At 41.3% G+C, this 20512-nt stretch overlaps 1 protein-coding gene across 1 annotated transcript in view; it reads right to left on the bottom strand.

Moving 5' to 3' along the window:
* OGFOD3 (2-oxoglutarate and iron dependent oxygenase domain containing 3) overlaps positions 1 to 20512 on the bottom strand; it is a 40246-nt gene that overhangs the window by 3984 nt on the left and 15750 nt on the right. The window contains exons 7-8 of the mRNA XM_061455634.1: positions 16015 to 16168; positions 10817 to 10940 (exon numbers count right to left, since the gene is read on the bottom strand). Of these exons, the coding sequence (XP_061311618.1) occupies positions 10817 to 10940; positions 16015 to 16168 (278 nt within the window). The remainder of the gene's footprint in view (positions 1 to 10816; positions 10941 to 16014; positions 16169 to 20512) is intronic.

Raw genomic sequence — 20512 nt, 5'->3', positions numbered from 1 at the left:
CCTTTCCCTGGTACACTATTCTTAATAGTGTAAACGTTAAAACATCAATAAATATAGGGCAGTATCGTTACCCAGAGACTTCTGGGGAAAAACACAAGATAAAATAAAGCTGGCCTATTACCAGGTAGGATGGCTCCCAGGCTTTCAAGCACACCTTGAAGGCTGCACCCCGTTGTAATTTTGCTTCAATACATAGTACATGGAAACCACTTCAGAGATTAAACCACAACGAGAAAGCAAGGAGGCCACAACCAAGCAAGTTCCTTCAGAAGGTGTGGGCCTACTCCTACATTATAACCTGTCCTTGCTTAGCTATTTCTTGATCCATTCTGAATTAAGACTTTTAACCCCTGCAGTTCCAAGCTATGAACCATATTAGCAAGATGGTATGATCACATGTAACATAGATTGGGTTTCAGCTAGGAGCTTGCATTCAAACTATTTCAAGTGCACTTCCTAAAGTGTTACACACTGCCACAACTAAGACAGCTGTGACAGGGCTTCTCCTTGTGAAGGAGAGGAAGACGTGCATAGGGAAGTTCCCCTAAGCTCTCCAGACTATGAAACACTGATAGAGTGAATGCCGAGCTTCGTAAGAGATAACCATTGTACTACAAGTGCTAAAGAATGACTATGCCACTATTCATTGCAGGTAAATGTACATCTGTACCTACCATTTCCTGATGAAACATTTTTGAGCAACAAAAGGTCAGGAGAAAGTGTGTAAAATTCTAAATCTCACTTCCTTTGTCCTTTTCTTTCATTGAACAATGGCCTCAGATCTGTCTTTTCTCCCCTACTCTGACCTGCCTGCATGGATTTCTTTCCAACATGCTTTTCTGCCCCACAAAAGAAATCTTGACTACTACCTCCCGGAACATAACTGCAGTTTGATTTATGAACACTTACTGCTAAAAGTGTAAGCTTTCTGGAGATCACAAGCTACCACTCAATACAATGTTATAGTGTATTATCTAACCAAAAAAGAGAAAGTGTGGTCCTTAAGGGATGAACTTTTGGAGAGCAAGAAACAACAATGGGATCATCTCCTGTTCTGAGGTCAGTGCCTCAAAGCTTTCAGAAATAAGCCAATCTCTGAGCTATGTTCTGAAGAATGAAGATTAGAATGGAGGTGTCATGGGGTTAGAAGTGATGCCAAGGGTGAAAGCCAAATGATTTTTTCTCCACTGAGATAAATCTATAGTCTGAAAAGTATTTCATCCTGACTGTGAACCTCTGACGCATTCTTCCTTATCACAGCAAGATGCCAAAACCTCCTTTCTTGCTTCTTTAGTTTTGTGATACTTTGTACCATCTCCTCCTTCACCTCTATTTCCCATTCCACAAGAAGTCAATCAGGCAGAGCATACCACAGCAATCAGTGCAGCACACCAAGGCATTTAGTACTTTTAATGCTTAGACATACAGCCCCGTATTAGATAAAACTCACATTTTGTACACCCTTCTATTGATTGTATCTCCTACTTCCTGCCCACAAACACTTACAACTCCTTTATAGCTGTTCCCAACTGGCTTCACCATTTCCATCAGGTTGTTTAATAACCAGGACTGAGCTATACTCTGGCCTAGTTTCCACGGAAGAGTGCAACAACGGACTGGAGGAAGTTCCCCCAAAACAAACACACTTGTTCTTGCCTTTTGTATTTGGAGAGCAAAAAGCCAAAGAATTAGAAAGATCTGTGGTAGCCTCAAGACCAGCAAGAACTTCTTTCTAAATGATTAGCTTGCCTGCATAACTCCATGGGAATAGAGGTAATCAATCCCTGCCTTTGATCTCTATTTGACAATACCCACAATTACAGCTCATTTTCTCTTCCTTTCCATGTTTTCTCTCTTTCCAGCATTAAGTGCTAGAAAGCGTGTTTCAAGACAGATTTAGCCCAATAAAGGTTTAGCTGATGAGCTCCTTGCAGATTGCAGTAAGTGTTAGCATGAAGTTGCTCCCCTTTCTAGGTCACGGATATGCCTCCAGCGCTGCTTCTGTACTAAGAGCAGTCAAGAGTTAACCATGAGTGGAGCTGCTTCTCAGTCCCTTCTTTCTGTGGCCCTTGGGCATCCACACAAGTTTTAAAGGCTTCGAATAAGCACAGAATAAATTGTACTGGGGATAGAAGATTCAGGTGCAAACCCATTTAAATACATGACCCTCTCACAGAGACCTGGGACAAGGAACCTGCAGCAAGCTCAGCACCACAGCATCCATCAAAATTGAGTCTGGTCTTTGGTGTCACTGACACAATTCAAATTCTTAACACACTGTCAAGCTTCTGCTGTGAAAAGCAGGAAAGGTTTTTGCTCCTCTTACAGGAAGCAAGACCTTAATCGTATCAGAGGTAACCACTTATTCTCCTGATGTTTTGAGGCTCCATTTTTGCACAGGTCCACAGGAATCATTATTTATGAAGACACAGAAATGCCAGTTACAAGCTCCACTGCTATGAATTTTGATGTCATTTAAATGAGGTAACACTTATTTTCCAGACTAATGCTTCACAGGCAGCAAAAGCAACAGCTGTGTCACTATGCAGCTATTATATCCCATTTAATTACTCCAACAAAACTACTAGAGAAACATATTTGTTAATTGTGAGCTTTTGCTTTTCTTTACTTTTGCACTCCCAGGTTTTAATCACATTCATACTGCCCCTTCTTTTTAGATGTACTCACAAAATAACCACGGCAGGAAGCAGCATACAGGTGGGAAAGAGTTATATATGCATACATTATAGCGAAAACATCAGTATTCTCACAAAGCTGGATCTCAGGAGATGTTATCACTGCTGAATTTTAACATTCAGTTGCACTTCCATAAAAAGCAGCCTACAATTTGCTCTGTAACCCCTGCACTGAGGGGCTCTACAGGTTGGAGGAATATACCAAGGAAACAATTTTCAATTACAACTATGCCCTGGGCACGTAACTGGCTTCAGCAAAACCACTTAGACTGATTTGTTTGCTTGTCTCAAACAAAGGCAATACTGACCTATTCTAACGTAGTTAATGTGAAAATTAATTAGCAAGCACCACTACAATCCTTTGCAGTTAATGCACGTTCTGTTTTACAAGTATTAGAAAAAATATCCTCTGCTGTTCTTATTCTGGCAAGAGAAAGAGTAGTAAGGCACGACACTAAACTGTAACAAGATGTAGGGAGTGCATGGAAGGACTTTGAGAACCATCATATTAACATACCACAGTGCTCTTACAAATTACCACAAGATTATAGTGCCTCTAATATTACAAGTTCCTTGCATAACTTCGGTTGGAAGAGACCTTGGCAGGTCATCGGGTCCAATCCCCTTTCCCAAATCAAGGCCAATTTCTAAATTATATCCAACTCCTGAGTCCCATCAGGTTGCTCGGGGTCATATCATCAGCACAGAGGAGCGCAGCATTCAAAGGCTGACATTTCCCCAGGTATGCCTCAGGCACACATATTTTGCTGCCCCCATGTCTCCTGTGCTTGGTTTTGACCAGTGACTTCCAGAGGTCCTTTCCAGCCTCAATGACTCTGATGACACGTGGAACAGGCCAGTCACGTTCATACCAACTTTGGCAATCATTTTCTGCTTGCAGCATTCCCGTTTTGCCACTGGATCCCAATCTCCTTTCATGATCCCACCCTTCACATCAGACTACCCTTTCTGCTTTCTTGGCAGCATCCTTCTAGTTTAATCCACTGCCAAATTTCCTTGTTAACTCTTTGGGTCATGAGAACATCAAGGAGAAACTGCAAATTGTGTTAAGACTGTCTCAGCCAACATAACTGTCCCCTCATGCTTGTCCTTGGTCTGCTTAAACTGAGGCTGAAGACCAGGGAAGGGAGGAGCTACCCCTGTCTGATGCCCCTGACAGGGAAGGGACACAAAGCAGGGCTGGAGGGGGTGTAAGAAGTCTCACCTCCATTCACTGTCCATGGCAGCTGGCTGGGGGCACTGCAAAGACTGAGCTGTTGCTCACAAGGAAATGAAGCAACTCATCCGCCTGATTAAAGGGAAGCAGGAACAGTTTATTTGGAACTACAGATCTATTCAACATCTTTCATCTTAGGCACTGACAGCTTTGACTGCCTGCTTAACATTTATCAGCTCTAAATGTTACTCGGGAAAGCAGGAAAAACTGCATCTCATCTGCTGAGTGACACCAAGACAGAAGCACTGCCGGGGAAACTGCACAAACAAAACCGTGTTCTCATCCTTGTCATCTGTCAAGGATTAACTACTAATTCATTCTCATGGAAAGCATCCAAAAAAAACACCCTACAATTAGGCAAATAATCTGATAATATTTTCTGTAATCACTCAATAAAACTTATAACAGCAATACTTATTCAGTTACTTATAAATAAATGTTGAATGAGGAATGCTTTAAGCAAGTCCTTACCAAAACCCCACATGGAATGACAGCATCTGTGAGTGCCTGATCTGGGATGAAGAGAGGGTGACAGAAGAGAGGGCTCAAGCTTCTCTAAACCATTCTGCTACATAGATGCTTCTGTGCTTGGCATAAAGAAGCCTACGGCCTAAAATAAGCCAAAAACCATGTATGTAATGAAGCCTAGTTACAAGCCTCTTCCAAATTTATTTACTAGACAGAGTCACTTGTTATAAATGAAATCACTGACCCACCCTCTCCCACAGGCAGCTCATCATCTGTGGATTAACAACAGTTTCCAAATGACTTGCTTTTATTTGAAATCCAGAAGCACCTGGACTGAAATTCCAAATCAGTTTTTAAAGAAAATAAGTGACCTTAATTCTTTCCTACTAAAAGTACATGAGCATTTTTAGACTTGAACAGAACCCCTGCCTGCTCCTCTCCTATCAGCACAGTTGGTTGCTCGAAACAACAGGAGCTTCTGCTCTGTACATTGTATCTGAAGGTGTGACAACCCAGTGAAGTATTTAGAAGTGAAAGCAGTACAGCTGCGCTCTGCCCAAATCACAGTTACCGAGTCCCATCAAGGCCTTCCACTTCTTCTCCCTACAGCCAAGGGATTGACAAGGAGATTACCTCAGCTCTTGCCTTCCAGTTCTCCCCATCAGTGTTCAACCTCACCCAACCAGTACAGCCAAGTCTGCTTTGTTCTCCCATCTCAGTGCATTCTGGGAAGCTCTAAAGGTTTCTAAAGAAAGGTTTCTAAACTGGACTCCTATAAAAGCTTCCCATCTAAGAACAAAGCGTTGCAGTTTCTATCAGGTCAAATTCCTCTGGATCATCTATTTTGACCTTGCTAAACATGGCATGTTTACTAGAGCTGCAGTCAAACTGCCTGGATTCCAAGTTCCAGGTTTCAGATTCTGATAGAGAAGGAATTCATCCTCACATTTAGGAAATCACTAAAGCATAAACACAGGGGTAACTTCTGCTGCTCATTTCTTATTCAAAGAACGGCCGTTGAAGAGAAAGACTTCATGATAGCACCCTGTGGTGTGAGATGCTAACACTCACAAAGCTTAGGAACCAATAAATGAAACATCATTACTGAACTGTACAGTGTAACACAGCTGAACCTGCAGTTAATCTGGTGTTTTGTTTTACTTTATCTGTTACATTACCTGAATTTCATCAAGTAACTGGTTGAAGCTGATTTTTCTCTGCTCCCTCTTTACACCTTCAGCCCCAATATCATGAAATATTGGCCTGCGTATGTATAACAAAGTCCTGTGCAGCAAGCAAAGCCCAAGTTCCACACTACATGTGTCCATTTACAAGTATTTTATAGTGGGGATAAAGGCTTAGATGCCAATTCTCAACACTGACAGTGCTTTACAACACACCTTGGAGCACTGTAACACATTTAGCTCTCTCTGTACCCCCAACACTCCTCAATCCTTTCAATGGTCCAGCTAGTGCAGTGACCATTACTACCCTCAGTAACAGAGCCGCCAACAAGCCAGTGTATTCTGTATGATGTAATTCATGTAAGCACCATGTGAAGTGCAGCTCTGTCCTGCATCTCCCAGGTACCTAGCTTTATGGGTACAATTAGAATATAATTTCATTTAATGCCATAGAAATCTACCATCAAGCACCACTGGATTACAGAAGCAGAGCCTGGCAGACACGCTCCTGTCAAAAATAAGACAGAAAGCAAAAGAGTCTTCAGAATTCTAGAAAACAGTGAGGAGCTATTGAGCTATTTTCTACGGACTGTAGTGACAGGACAAGGGGTAACGGGTTCAAACTTAACCAGGGGAAGTTTAGATTGGATATAAGGAGGAAATTCTTTCCTGTTAGGGTGGTGAGGCACTGGAATGGGTTGCCCAGGGAGGTTGTGAATGCTCCATCCCTGGCAGTGTTCAAGACCAGGTTGGACGAGGCCTTGGGTGATATGATTTAGTGTGAGGTGTCCCTGCCCATGGCAGGGGGGTTGGAACTGGATGATCTTAAGGTCCTTTCCAACCCTAACTGTTCTGTGATTCTATATTTCTATCACAATTGCAACAGACCCTCCTTTTTCTACCATTTCTCTCTGCAATCATCTCCCCAGTCCCAGGTGCAATTTGTGGTTGGTATTACAAATCAGGAATCGCTGTCCCACAACCCATGAACTTCACATAGCTGGCTGTTGCTGCGGCTGCTAATGTCAGCTCCGTTCATTCATTCATTCATCCATTCAGGACTGACAGCTACTCCTGTGGATTTTAAAATATCACTCTCAACTTCCAGTTGTTACTGCTTTAACACCAAGCTGCGCTCCCGTTTCACTGGTTGGAGCAAAACTAAAGCTAGGAATACCAAGAGATTATCACAGTCTAGACAGAATCTGGATGATGCAGACCAAATGCAGAGAAAGATCAAGCTCTCTCTACTCACTGGAGAAGAAGAAAAGTCCACTGGTTCACAATACAAGATGGATTACTAAATATATGCTTTAAGCAGTTTTCACACCTTGTGCTAATGTTGTGCGACTTCTAAATCTGAAAGTCTTACTTTTCATTTCATTGCACTTTCTGTCACTGCTGCGTTTCCTCAGCTTTCAGTAGTGAATTCCTCCAAACATGTTCCATTAAAGAGCACAATACAAGATACAAAAAGAACCACTATTTCCCTTAGAGTACTGCACCTTTCTAGAGTCCTGTGATGTCTAACACTGCAGTAAAGCTACATTTATCTCAGTAAGTGTACACACACACACAAGCCCATTTCTGCACTACGAGGCACCTATGTACGCCGCCTTAATGTATGCTTTTCCTTACCCAGGCAGAACAACTAATGGCTCAGGCTTCGAGCATACACTTTTTTCCTATTCTAAATGAAGAATAATCCAACTTCACACGTTCCCAAATAGCTTAAACCCTCACCTCAAGTATTTTTACACTTTAAGAAGCACACACTTCTGACAGCTGTGAAAATGTGCTAAGTTTGATATTCGAGGAAGAGTCACATTTCACTCACCAATGCACATCACTCATCTTGTGCCATAGATTACTTTTTTCCACTAACACACAGAAGTGATTGCAACCTTTCCTTCTACCCTTTTGTATAAACAACTTACATGTAAAACAAACCTCCTTGCGAGTTGAAGATGAGTGCAAAGCTGACCTTAAAATCAAGAATGCTCATGCAAATAAGGAAGACAACCGGTACTTAGAATCCACTCCAACGGCAGAGTTTCACCTGCACTTTATGATAAAGTGATGTCTGATCTGTCCAATATCACCAGTGCTCAAGTTGACACAAGACTCTCCAAAATTAAGAAGTTTCAAATATGGGTGACACCAACAGCTTTAGTAGCAGCAGGAAGTACACTTCTTATTTTAGCACTGAAAAAGGAATGCCTCACAGTCTGCCATTTACTCTTAATCCTCCTCTATCTATTGAGGATTCCTAAAACAGATCTCAGGCCAGCGAAGGAAAAGTAATGTTGAAAAGGTGTGGGTTTCATTTTGAAGTACCTCATTCTAAACTCTGCTCTGTTTCCTTTAGTCTCTTGAGCAGAGCTACCCCGGTACAAAGGATGGAAAAAAAATGCCAGTACAACAATTTTGGAACTAGAATTTGCCCAGACATTTAGAAGCAGCAGATACTACTTTAGAACTGTTTCTTTGTCCAAAAAGAAAGTTTTCATTTCAAAATAGTATTACACTTGGCACTAAGAATCCTCTTATTCACAGTACAGTGAGTTTCTTGCAGCAGGCAGAGGTCCTGACTTCAGTCAGAAGACACATTTATACTTCTGAAGGCCATCGGGACACAAGAAAGATGAGTTCCTTAATGTCACATTTGGTTATGAATTAGCCAAAGGTCTGTACATGTGAATTGGCACCACTGTGGTGACTTGTTCATGTCCATTAAAAAGGAAAAAAACCAAACCTCAAGAGCCTCTAGGTTAATAAATCATCATTCTTAAAGCTAGAGCCATTTGTTAATAGCTGAACTAGCCAGTATTATAGACCATGCAACAAATCAGATTGAGAGTCTTTCACTCAAACGTGTGAGAATTAGGTCTTAGGCTTCTTACACAATCCACAAGTGATGTATACTCAGAGAAGTGATAAGCGTTTTAAATCAAGCTCCGCTTATTACAAAGCGGTTCTCCCTGTCCCAAACTGTCTGGCTAAGACAGATACTTAAACAGTAAGTGCTGGGAAAGCACTGGAAGCAGCAGTGGGACTTGCAAGGGCAGCATTCCCAAACACAGGAAATCCCAGTGGTTTATTTTAAATTGTCTTGTTTTGAACTTCAAATCCCTGCTTTTCTGCTCTGCTGCATCAGTAACAATGCCTTTCTGTTCCCTGCTGTCAAGCCTGACACTAACAGATTCCTGCTCACAGAAAAAGAAATGTGCTCATTTTAGTGCACAGCACCAGGCTCCCAAAATGCAAACTAACTTTCAGACAGTAAGTGCCAGGTTTTCGCACTGAAATGCCATTAGCAATACAGAGAAGGTAAATTGGATGTCAAACACTAAAACTAAACCAGTAATTATGACAGACATCTCTAAAAACACCTGAATCTCCTAAATGGGAAACAACAGCTTGCCAAGACATGGTTTTGAAAGCTGGGTTGGACTGACAAGCACAAAGCATAAAGCAAAACAACCCAAACAAAAAAGAACACAGAAGGAAGGAGAGAAAACACACTGCAAAGGAACATTCTGAACATAAAAAATACATCAGCTTGTACCAGCGACAGAAAACACCCTGGGGTCATTCCCTCCTTCACGTTCTCTCCCAAGCCACATTTTATTAGCAAGACAAAAACTAAGTGCAATTGCCTTCTCATTGTGCTTCACTCCTACAGCTTTGCTCCTTTGCTCAGAGGATGCTGACAGTTATTTAGAGCACACCATAGGCAGTGACACAACCATGGGATCCCTGACACCTGTGTTTAGGCTGAGGAGTGTGTTACAAAGGTGTAACTCGTATTAAACTTCTCTGTTGCATGCATGTAGCACACCTGATCTTTCAAAGGCCATTCCCTACCAGCTTTGCATTGCTTTAAAAGGTGTTTAACCACTTCTGTGGCACTTTCTACCGGCAACAGATCAGCCTGTGAAAGGGACTGGTCAAACCTAAGTGCTGCTAAAAATCCTTCTGTACTTCATCTGCTCCCCTTCCTCCCCAGAAACATCATCAAAAGCAAACACCTTGCAGCAGAGCCTGCAAATGAACCAGATGGGGCTGTTTGGAAGCAATTTCACAGTTGTAGACTTCTTGATATCAAGTCAGGGGCACACAGCACACAGAACAGGAATGAGTGCCCCTGCCTTGTGCCAGGCGTTCTCCTGGTTACTTGGAATTTGACTAGGATTTCTACAGCTACAAAAACATGTTCATCTTAGAATTGCATCTGGAAATAATACCTCAGGCAGCATTACTGCTGCTAGGTGGATCACTTTATCCTTAAGTTAAAACAAAATCCACTCCCGTTTGCAGGCAGCAATAGTCAGAAGTCAGTTCTGCTTGGGGTGATACCTGTCAGCAGACAATTACTGAGGCTATCTTTAAATGAGTAAATTTCCATCTTTTCTCTTTTAACAAAAACAACAAAAAAGAAGCCAGAACACAGTAGGAATATCAAGTTGGCCTGTTTTTTTTTCCCCCTTGCAAAAGCGTGATCAGTCTTGCATTGTAAAAGGCTCCACTGCTGTAAGCTCAGTACTCACCTACCAGACAGCGAGTTGAGGCTGAGGTATTTCTTTCTAGGCATACTGCCGCAGAGTAATTCAAGATTCAAATAAAGCCACTTATTAAAAATAAATCTTAAACCACCCTTCAAGGCTTTTTGCCTTTTTCCTCCTTTATTTTCTTAAGCTACAAAAGCTATCAGCCACCAGAACGCTCATCCCTGTCAGATCTACTGAAAGCTGAATTGCACTTGGTTATAATCAAGTTACCATGGTTCATGTTACTGCAGGTTAACAGAGCTATAGTAATCAATCATCTTCACATCAAGCCCACAGCAACTACAGGTTGTTAAGCCCCACCATGAACAGCAAAGGAATTTCAAGCCTTTCTAAATGGCTTTACTTTGGGCTTGCTGTAGTCACACAGTTATCTTTGCTCTTGACAAAGTGACCTGCTAAGCTGTCATAACTGGATCGCAGTTGTAAGCCCTGCAGCCTTGAAGGAAGTCACTTTGTGTGGTTTAACTGCAGATATTTCTAACTGTGGCCACACTTGAACCTTTTTTAAGCTTTACTTTGTGTCATCAAACTGAAGACAAAATGTTGTACTATTCCAATTACTGCTGACACAAAACCAAGTCCCAGTACATCCACCAGCCCATCCAGTTAGTAACTGGCACTCTTTGGCCTGCCTTAGTGCAGGCAAACCAAGACTCTCACCTGCTTGGGGCTCTACGGTCTTGTTGGAACCTGCATCCATGAAGACAAATCGGCCACCACCAAAGTCTTCACTGTAGTCAGAGAGATAGAGCAGTGAAGTATAGTCAAAAGAGCCGTAAGTTACCTAGAAGAAGACAACATCACCAAAAGTTACCAAATTCTACTCATCTCTGCAAAGCATAAATAATTAAACAGATGGATATGATGGGGTTTTCTAATTTTCCATTTTTCACATACTTAATAGAAGGTCTGGAAGCTGAGAACATTCTTTTCTAGAAGTTACATTTATTAGTCTCTCACATTTACACACATACTGCATACAAGACTAGCATGTTGTGCTTATTATTTCCATTATTAGCTTCCATAATTAAAGTGCTCCTATTAATTTCTACCATAAGTCCACTGAGGTTAGCAAAAAACCACCCAGGGTCAAAAGCTGCACCTCTGCATTGCAGCAAGAAAACCAGAAGGGCTCAGATCTGTTTCTACTATGTCAAGATACATTTCATCATAAGGTTAATGAGACCCAAGAACAGCCTTTGAGTAATTGATTCCACCCACTAACTACTCATGGTTATAGGTTCCTGGAAACCTCACCTTTTACTCCTTCACCAGCTACCATGCAGGAGCTTCATGGTAACAGTGAATCAGACCTCCCAGATAAGCACACATTTGTTGGAGGAACTTCTACTCTTTCCCCTATAGGTTTGGTTTGAAAACCTTCAAATGTGACTTCCAAAGTCTCTGTTTCTTTTCAACCTACAGACCAAACACCCCATTTTTAAGTATAACAAGGCGATTTTCCTTCCTTTTAAAGTATTATTTTTGCTCAATATGTATGTTGAGGATGGCAAAAAGAAACACTATGTTTTACTGATCAGAGTGAAGCTATATAAATATTTAACACTGAGTTTAGCTGATTCTGAAAGTATTTCCTTTCCATAGCTACATGTCACCAACAATTACAAATACACTTAGAAAGCAATGGCTGTATTCTCCAGCTTCTTTACAGTGCATGACAGCTCGAGTTCTGCATTCCACTGTCAAACAGTGAAATATGCAGCATGGTAGTACTGTATGAACACACAGCACTGGCAGACTGTTTTGACTGACCTGGTGACTGTTAGAGGTAGGTGCTACTTCCAAACTTAGAAGTTTCCTAAATATTTTCAATTATAAGTTACATTCATTAGTGCCAGTTAAATTTTGGCTCAACAGCAGTTGTACTTCTTATTCCGTAAGGGCAGTGACTAAAGAGAACACAGCAGCAGATGGGACAGGAAGACATTTTCATTCTTACTCAGTTTATTATTTTGACCATAAGGGCTTAAAGGAAAAAAGCCAAATGTGGTGACACGCTGTGCTGCACAGTTTGAATCACAAAAACGAGAGAAACCTTTTGGTGATCCCCTCCTCCCCATATTTACCCATACCTTAGAAGCAATACAAGGCAATAAATGGGAAGTAATGAGCATGTGGTGCTGCAGCACCTCAAAACAGCCATTCTACAGCCGTCCTCGTGATCAGCTTTGCAGAGCTATTTTCACCTTCACTGATTTGATGATAAAACTTCCAGTCAGTTTAAGTCTTCCAGCCAGTGAAGGCAGCAGCAAAGTTTACTCAATTCATACTTGCAAGTCTAATGCATTACAACTGCTTTTATGAACTCGAGTGGTGCAGCATTCTTTGCTCTACCAGTGCGCTCTCCATCCTCTGCTAGGTGGCTGCATCAATTCTGAACTTTCACGAGCTGACTACAAACCATTGTAGCCATACCAAACACATCTGACTTCTAGAGATAACTAATCTGGGAACAGAGTATGCTTTGGAAAATGGCTTTTCTGTTCCTGTTCTTGTTCATTACTACCTCAGAAGGTAGCCAAGCCTGAGAAACACAACACTATGAAAAGGAGGCACTAAATTATACTCAGTTATTTCAAATTCTAGAAGTCCCTACATATTTCAAATGTATTCATTACCCTGGCAATGATTTCCAATGCCAGAAAGGTTAATAACTGAACCAGAGTTCAAACTGTGAGAAAAGCCATCATTAAAAACAGCCATACAGGCACACTGCAACAAATCAGCTTTCTATAGCTCCTTAGGAAGAATTCAACTGGAAAAAATGCAGGCATTTTCATTCAGTCTGATACTTCATACAGTTCAGTGTGCTCTTTTTGAGCACCCTTTACCCAATTAAGTCAAACATAGCTAATGTTTAATGGTAGATGTTCACAATATTTATGCAATACTTCTTTAAAGACTATTATTATAAATACAGCTGTTTGTCAGAATTAGCCAGGAACGTTTTGCAGTGCAACACCCTTGGGTTTTTTGAGGGACGCAATTTAATATGCAACTACACAGTTGTAGGAATATACAACGGGCTTGTAGTTACTGAGAAAAACATGCAGGACAGCAGCCTCTGCTTTTCACTGCAGAAGAAACTACAAACATGTATTCACTTTCCAATCTGCATAGGCCTAGTATGGTACCTTCCAGAAATGAGGCAAAACTGCTCTTCCTGGGAGCCTCTATCTTTCTCTGTGCAGATAATCACAAAACCAGCCTTGATGCTACTTTCAGTCTTCCACGTATAGGTACTAACTATATAGTAGACAGTGTAAGCCACCAAAGAGCGTGTCTCAATTATAAGGGGCTGTAGGTGAGCCAAAATAACAGGTTTGAGCATACACAAGAATAAGTTTCCTCAGATTTTAAAGACAATGCTGTCCTCAGGCAGAAGTAAGATACTTGCATGTATTCCATTAAATACCTAACAACATGAGGGGAAGAGTGAAAAGTCTGCTAGAATAGATAGCAACTGCTATCAGCCTCAACAGCCAGAGGCGGGAGGGCTGGGAGAAAGGTTTGGGAGATGGAGAACACATCACAGGTAGAGAGATTTGAAGGTTTAGCCTGTTCAGCTCAAGAGAAAGAAAGGCTGATAAGGGACATGACTACTACCTATAAATACATGCAGATGGAGCTGGGAGAAGGGGAAAAAACAGCTATAAACTGATAAGTTCAGGCTAAAAAGGAAGAAAATACAATAAAACCCAAAACTGATCTTATGGCACATGATCCTGACAATTCTGTGAAGGATGACAGGATCCTTGCCCAGGCAGGGGACTGCAGGTATCTTGAAGTCCCACATCACTTCTATTAGAGAACATTCTAAGACTATACTGCTGTCAGAGTTGAGCATGCAACAGCAATTCCATTATAAATCAGACATTTGAAAAGCTCAGCTCCAAACAAATTCCATCCAGGATGAAACTCCACATCTTCAGCCAACACTCTCTGATTTAGATGCTTATAAATTCAACAAGATTAAATGAGTCATTTGGATGATTTCAGGGTTTCCATTCCTATGGAACTAAAAGCCAAATAAGTTTTAGGGAAGAAAAAAAAAAGCAAAGCCTTATACAGACACGACAGATCTGTGCTGCTCCATTATGCAGTTAAGATCTTCCAAACCAAGAAAATTCAGATTGAGAAATATGATTGCAATGGACTCAGCAATATAGGGAAAAAAGCAAGGGATATTCATGTGCTTCAAGAAGCCTACATCTTGGAACCAATGAAGCAAAAGATGTATCAGATTCTTTTTTCAAAGGCTTAATTTTACCTTTCTTTTGGAAAGGGTCAGGAGAGAAAACTCTGACGTCTTCTAGGAAGAACTTTCACCTTAATTATTATGCAGGAATACATAAAGCGGTTTGTTCAATTCCAAGGGGAAAGGATAAATAGTGTTACACCCCAAAAACATCCAACAAACTGGCAAAACGTCTAACATGCTGAGTTTTATTGATCTTTCTTCACTTCCCAGTATTCATACCTGTTTCAGAGTAGAGGGCAAGATGCTCCATCCCTGGTAGTGTTCAGGGCCAGGTAGGACAGAGCCTTGGGCAAGGTATCCCCACATGCCTTTGTGGGTTGGAATTAGATGTTCTTAAGGTCCTTTCCAACCCAAACCATTCTACGATTCTATGATTCTATGAAAATCATCTGCACCTCAAAACCATCCCAACTACCTCTGGTCCTCGGTCCACTTCAATTGTTAATCATGGCTTTTTAAACAAGCAGCATCCAGAAGCTGGTCTCCTCTTTGTTATATCAGCGACTTCAAATTCCACCCTGCATTATCTCCTCTCAAACAGTGGCTGTATCGAGTATCACTGTCTCCACAGTGACAGCGTTTAAGCTGCTTCTGCCTATAGGACAAGAAAGGGCGCAGGAGCTTACGCTAATGTACTGAGCAACAACAGGCCTGATACTTCCCTCAGAGTGACTTTTCCCAGGAAATATTTTAAAGGCAAGGACTATTTCTCCAATTTTTCATCCTAGATGTTTCAGGTCATAGATTTCAAGGCACCCTGCCCACATAGAGACTCCAGCACTGAAGCATTACTTAGATTTTGATGGGTTAACTTTTATTTGTTTGCATCTTTGATGATCCATGACTCTGGAGGGACTCAAATGTTTCAATCCTGAAGATGTGAAATGTGGGTATCCTGGTGTGGGGATTTTTGTTTCTTTGATTTGATTTCTCCATTGTTAGTTTGTACTCTGCTGTGCTGCACAGAACCTCCGAGCCCAGTTAACTTCAGAAATAAACTCACTACCAATCCCCATTGAGAACTGTGAAGTGTTAAGCTATGAGCTTGACGGATAGAAAACTAAATTAAAAGGAAGTCACCACACTTCCATTCTAAGAAAAGAAATATTAAATTACTGAAAGAGGGTATCATACCCCATTAATGTACACATTCACATATAACTGAAACACAAGTGTTAAGAATTTATCAAGAGGCTCAGATCATCAACAGCAACTGATTGACCACTTTAAAATAGATCCTACTAGAGCTGGCTGAAAGAGCAATATCCTAACTGGAAACACAGGTTTGATGGAACTGAAACACCCTGTAGGTGCAGGTCAATTTAATGAATGTTTCTGACAAAAGAGAACCTCAAGTAGTCATTCACACAGTTTAGTAAATCTAGCAGAGCTAACTTAGAGAAAATACAAAGGAATATAATGTTTCTGAAACTCACCCTTCCATTAGGTTCATTCCCAAAAAGATTTCTTACAAGCACCAGTTTTCAAACATGTTTTATCATTTAATATAAAACTGCTTCAAAGTGATCTAATAATAACAGCACACATTTGCATCCCATCTCAGCCTCCTACTTACCTTGTCAACGTGGGGGTGCCAGTATTCATCGTGTGTTGTCTTGGCTTCTGTGTTGTTTATTCTTGAGAAGAAAGTTGGCTTAGTCAGGTACATGGAAGAAGAGTTGATACCAAACGCCTGAGCAATCCTTTGTTGAATTCTCTGTCTCACATCTCTGCAAAGAACACAACACAGCATGCTAAGTGACACCTCTCTTGCTTCTGCGTTCTTCATTCACTTCATACACCCACACTCTCTCTTCTCTTGCCTTAAATAAAGGAGATCTGTGACATCAAAAGAGTGTGTTGGGTTGGGGTTGGTTTTAGTTTTTCTAATTCTCAAAAAGAACAGATTAAAGCCTCTCACATATACATTTTTAACCCAAAGCAGATAACTAGAAAGCTGTATCTTCATAAAGGGTTGTCTCTGAAGACCCTTCAACTATTTTAACACTAATTTTATACTGATTGATGAAGTCCCTAGCACCATGAAACTTGGGGTTCTCTGTCAACATATGCATTGGTGTCAACCAGGTTTTCCTTAAAACTTAATGCAAGGTGTCTTTCCCAACTATTTTCAAGGATTCAGACAAACCACTTCTACCCTACCTATTCCTGGGTTTCTTGTGAGACAGGAAAAGCAGAACAGGACTGGTTTTGTTTTTAAGAGTATGAAAACAGAAGACAAGCACACATGCATTACTGTACAGAATGGCTTGTATAGCAGCATCCATCCTTCAGGACGGCTACTGGTTCATACAGGGCTAGACCAGGACCATCTAGATCTGCCAGCCTTAGTTCAGCCAACAGCACTTTTAAAGAGAAGGGATTTGTGATTACTGAGTAATAACACTGACAAATCCCACCAATAAATACATACAGCTAGCATTTAGCTTTGAGAAAATTGAAAAACCAGCCAAGACTGCAGTAACACAGTGAGATGAAAGGAAAACATCGGGTGTTTCTTTAAGACGTAATCCTCCGTGCTTAAAATCTTTATATTGTTTTCTCCCAATTTCTACACATTCTTAGCTATTGTATTAGTCTTCCTCCCAAGTGCTTCAAAAGCAGCATATAAATGAGACAGTCTGAGTAAACACATTTCAGGAGTTGTACCTGGAATTACATTAGCAGTTTTGTGCATTTTCAGCATCAGACTTTTCTCCAGTGGGTAGCACTGAACTTCAACATAATGGTCAAGGAAGCTTTTCCCAAGTATTTCTGTAGAGAACTTAAACAACGACTACAAGCAATGACAATATGAAACCCAGACATGCAGTGTTAGGCTGAAAGTCACCTCTTACAAAACTAACTCCACAAGTACTAAACCAATCCAAAACGTTTTGTTCACATCCTGTCCCTCACCAAAAATAAAACCAAGACTATGTACACATTTCATTTTTAACCTCTCGCACTCTACACTTTCAGGGGTCTGAGCTTTAGGGGTGAATTCAAGCTGTTTTACATGTGAGGTATCAAAACCATCAAATGAAGTTAGAGCAGAGATTTTCAGGTATTGACGTGGCTGCATGAACTGAGGTTTCAAGTTGAGAGGTATGTAGTGGTAAGTTTGGAAACCTGACATCAGGAAAGGACCTGCAGGTGCTTTGCATGCCTGTGGGAGCCTGATCTTTGTGTCTCATCTCTAAGTAGGCCTTCAGCAGAGGCTGCCTTACAATTCCCAAAAAGCATGAAGTGTAATTACTCATTTCACTTCAGGAACTGGGAGCAGCTGGCACTCTGAACAACCAACACAGGAATTAATAGCTTGCCCCACAAATACTGAAACAGCCCATTCCCTGGCTCTGACAGCAGGCGGCCAGTAGCCACAGCCAGCTGGAACAGATCTACTCTGAAGCAATTAGACATAACTTTAAAGCTCCAGTAGTTGTATTGCTCTCTAAGTAGTGCTGCTTCCTCTTTCAGGCTGATTCCGTTCCCACTTTTACAACCTTTCTAATAGGATCTGCTGTCTGATGTTTATAAGGCTCTGTTGAAGCTCCACTCCTCTTTGAGGCTTACATGCAATGGCTTCAGCCAAGACGGAATGTTTTACAAACCAAGCAGGAAGCAAAGCTCTACTAAACTCTTCCTGATAGACAAAACAGCAATAGAACATCTACCTGGTTTGGACCAGCCAATGGGTTACCAAAAGAAAAGGAAAATAAACTCAGCAATTTAAGTATGACACAAAGAGAAAACAGGATTTTTCAGCAGGCAGGGGAATTAGTGACTAAGACAGAGTAAAGCAGCAGTGAGGTGACAGGTCTAAAGGTGTGACTGTAGGTGCCATCTGGTCTTTGTGGAAGCAGGTGACTTCAGCAGACCCAGGCAGCTAGTTTTGGGGAGTGCAAGTATACTGCTGGCCTCTTATCTCCCTGTGTGCTACTGACTTCAAGTATTACTTTTAATCCCAGTAGCTTCTTCAAGTGCATGAAGAGAGCAGCCAGCCTTGGACTTCTTCAGTTGACTTGCGTGCTCCTGCCTTTTCGTTCCCTGTGAGCTGTCACCCTGCGTATCACAGCATCACCCCAGAACAATCAAGACAATGATGGCATATGTAGCAGACTAACATGAATTTTATGCATATAAATAATTTGCCATTCAACAAAACAAATGGTAAACTATAAAAAAGACCCACTGATTGTAATGGATCTTGGACAAGGCTTCAGAAATCAGGTATTTATCCTTTGCCCTTAAAGCTGTACTAACACGTAATACAGACGCCATAGCATCGCACATCCAGAGGGCAAGTTCGTAGCTTTCCTTCAAGAAGGAGATCCACAGGTAAAAGAATACTGACCATTCACATCAGAGCTCAAAGAGCAAGAGGGGGTTAACTTGCCTATAACAAGAAGTTGAAAATAAAGCAAAAGTAACTTTACTTGATGTGCAGACTGCAAAGTAATTCAAAGTTAAGACTGAGGGGAAGAGGACACCTAATCTTTCACTTTGCCTTCAGTGCTCTCAAGCATATTTGTGGGAGCTGGGGAATAACCAAATAATGTTTTCAGCATGTGCTGGATTAGGCCCTGAAGTGAGTAGGAAGCAATTTATTAATTTCAATGAACTCCAAATCTAACATGGAAAAAACAAGCAAAGTAACTGAAACTCACGTACTGGTCACGGGAAACAGAACCCCTTTCCAACAAACTGCTCATAAAAAAAAGCCATTCACAGGATGACCTTTCTAAAGGAAAATGGCAGGGACCGAAAAGAAAGAGCCAAGAGTAGATTCACATCCCATCAGTGCTCTTGATTTTTCAGCATGAAATACTATCCTGATACATAGACTGCCATCTGATACACCTCCAACAGTGCATTGCACTATTGTAACAACAAGGAAATCTGAACTCCTAGCTAATGTGTAAAAAACACCCATTAACAAGTTTGATGCCAAAGGCAAAGGTGCCTGTGTGCTGCAGGAGGTATGTTTTGCACGCTGCTTTGTGATAATCTTTGTTGCCCTTCAATCCACATTGTCACATTTACCCCACTACAGGAGTCACCAACAGGTTGACCTCTGCTTCAAACTCCATAAGGTATCTCATGTGCCTCTCTCCAATAGAAAATTAAACACTGTACATGGGAATCACATGTTTACCTTGCAGTAGAACAAAGGAATGACTTCTTTTAGAGATCAAAGTGTTCCCTAGAATCCTGGGAAGCATGTACCTGAACACACACATCTGTACTCCAGCTCATTCTGTGCCCAGGGTATGCCAAATACAGCACGCAGCTGTTCTCAAAGCAAGTATAAAGTCACTTTTTAGCCTATAAAAACTCCTGTACAGCCAGCCTGCTTTCCACTGACCTGGCCATCTCAACATTTATCAATATCATGACCGCAAGTTCTTCTTTCCCTCCCTTAGTATTCAGACACAGCCAATACAGTCTATTGGTAAAATTCTTCAGGACAAACACTCTGTACTTCATGTGTAAATCACATGACAAGGTAAGCCAAACTTTAGCTTAGAAGGTGCTAGCTAGCAAGGAAGGAATGAGCCAGCTTGGATCTGACAGAGCAAGAGCCACATTGTTCCCTCAACCACTTCACGTGCACTCAGAAGCAGCAGGAGCCTTGGGCAGGAGCCTCCGCTCCCTTCTTGATCCTGGCCCAGTCATTCTTCATACTCTTTACTTCATGTCATCCATCTATCAAAAACTCTTGGGAGAGCTCTATTACAAATACTTCTTTCTGCTGGAGATTGTAAGCATTTATTTTCACGAACACAGCAACTACTCTATTATTCAGATTGCTTTGGGCATACGCTGGCTCTGCTCAGATGCATTAAACAGAGCTCTGCTATGGCAATAAATACACAGGTACAGCACCCAGTCAACAACACAAGTAAAATATTAATCCCTCCCAGAATTTCTCACCGAGTCACTGGGTAATATTAAAATGCACAGGGCAGACTCAGGGAAAGGCAGAACAGAAAGCTCTGAACAGAGCACGTGACCACATGCCATAAAAGCAGTTCCTGAAATCCACTTCGGATTCAGGGTGATGAGAGGAA

Source organism: Pezoporus flaviventris, unplaced genomic scaffold, assembly GCF_033815535.1.
Source record: "Pezoporus flaviventris isolate CSIRO_AGI_PZ_B2104156 unplaced genomic scaffold, CSIRO_AGI_Pfla_v1 ptg000020l, whole genome shotgun sequence".
NCBI classification, from domain to species: Eukaryota; Metazoa; Chordata; class Aves; order Psittaciformes; family Psittacidae; genus Pezoporus; species Pezoporus flaviventris.
The sequence above is the reverse complement of the archived record's forward strand: the minus strand, read 5'-3'. Positions and strand labels throughout refer to the sequence as shown.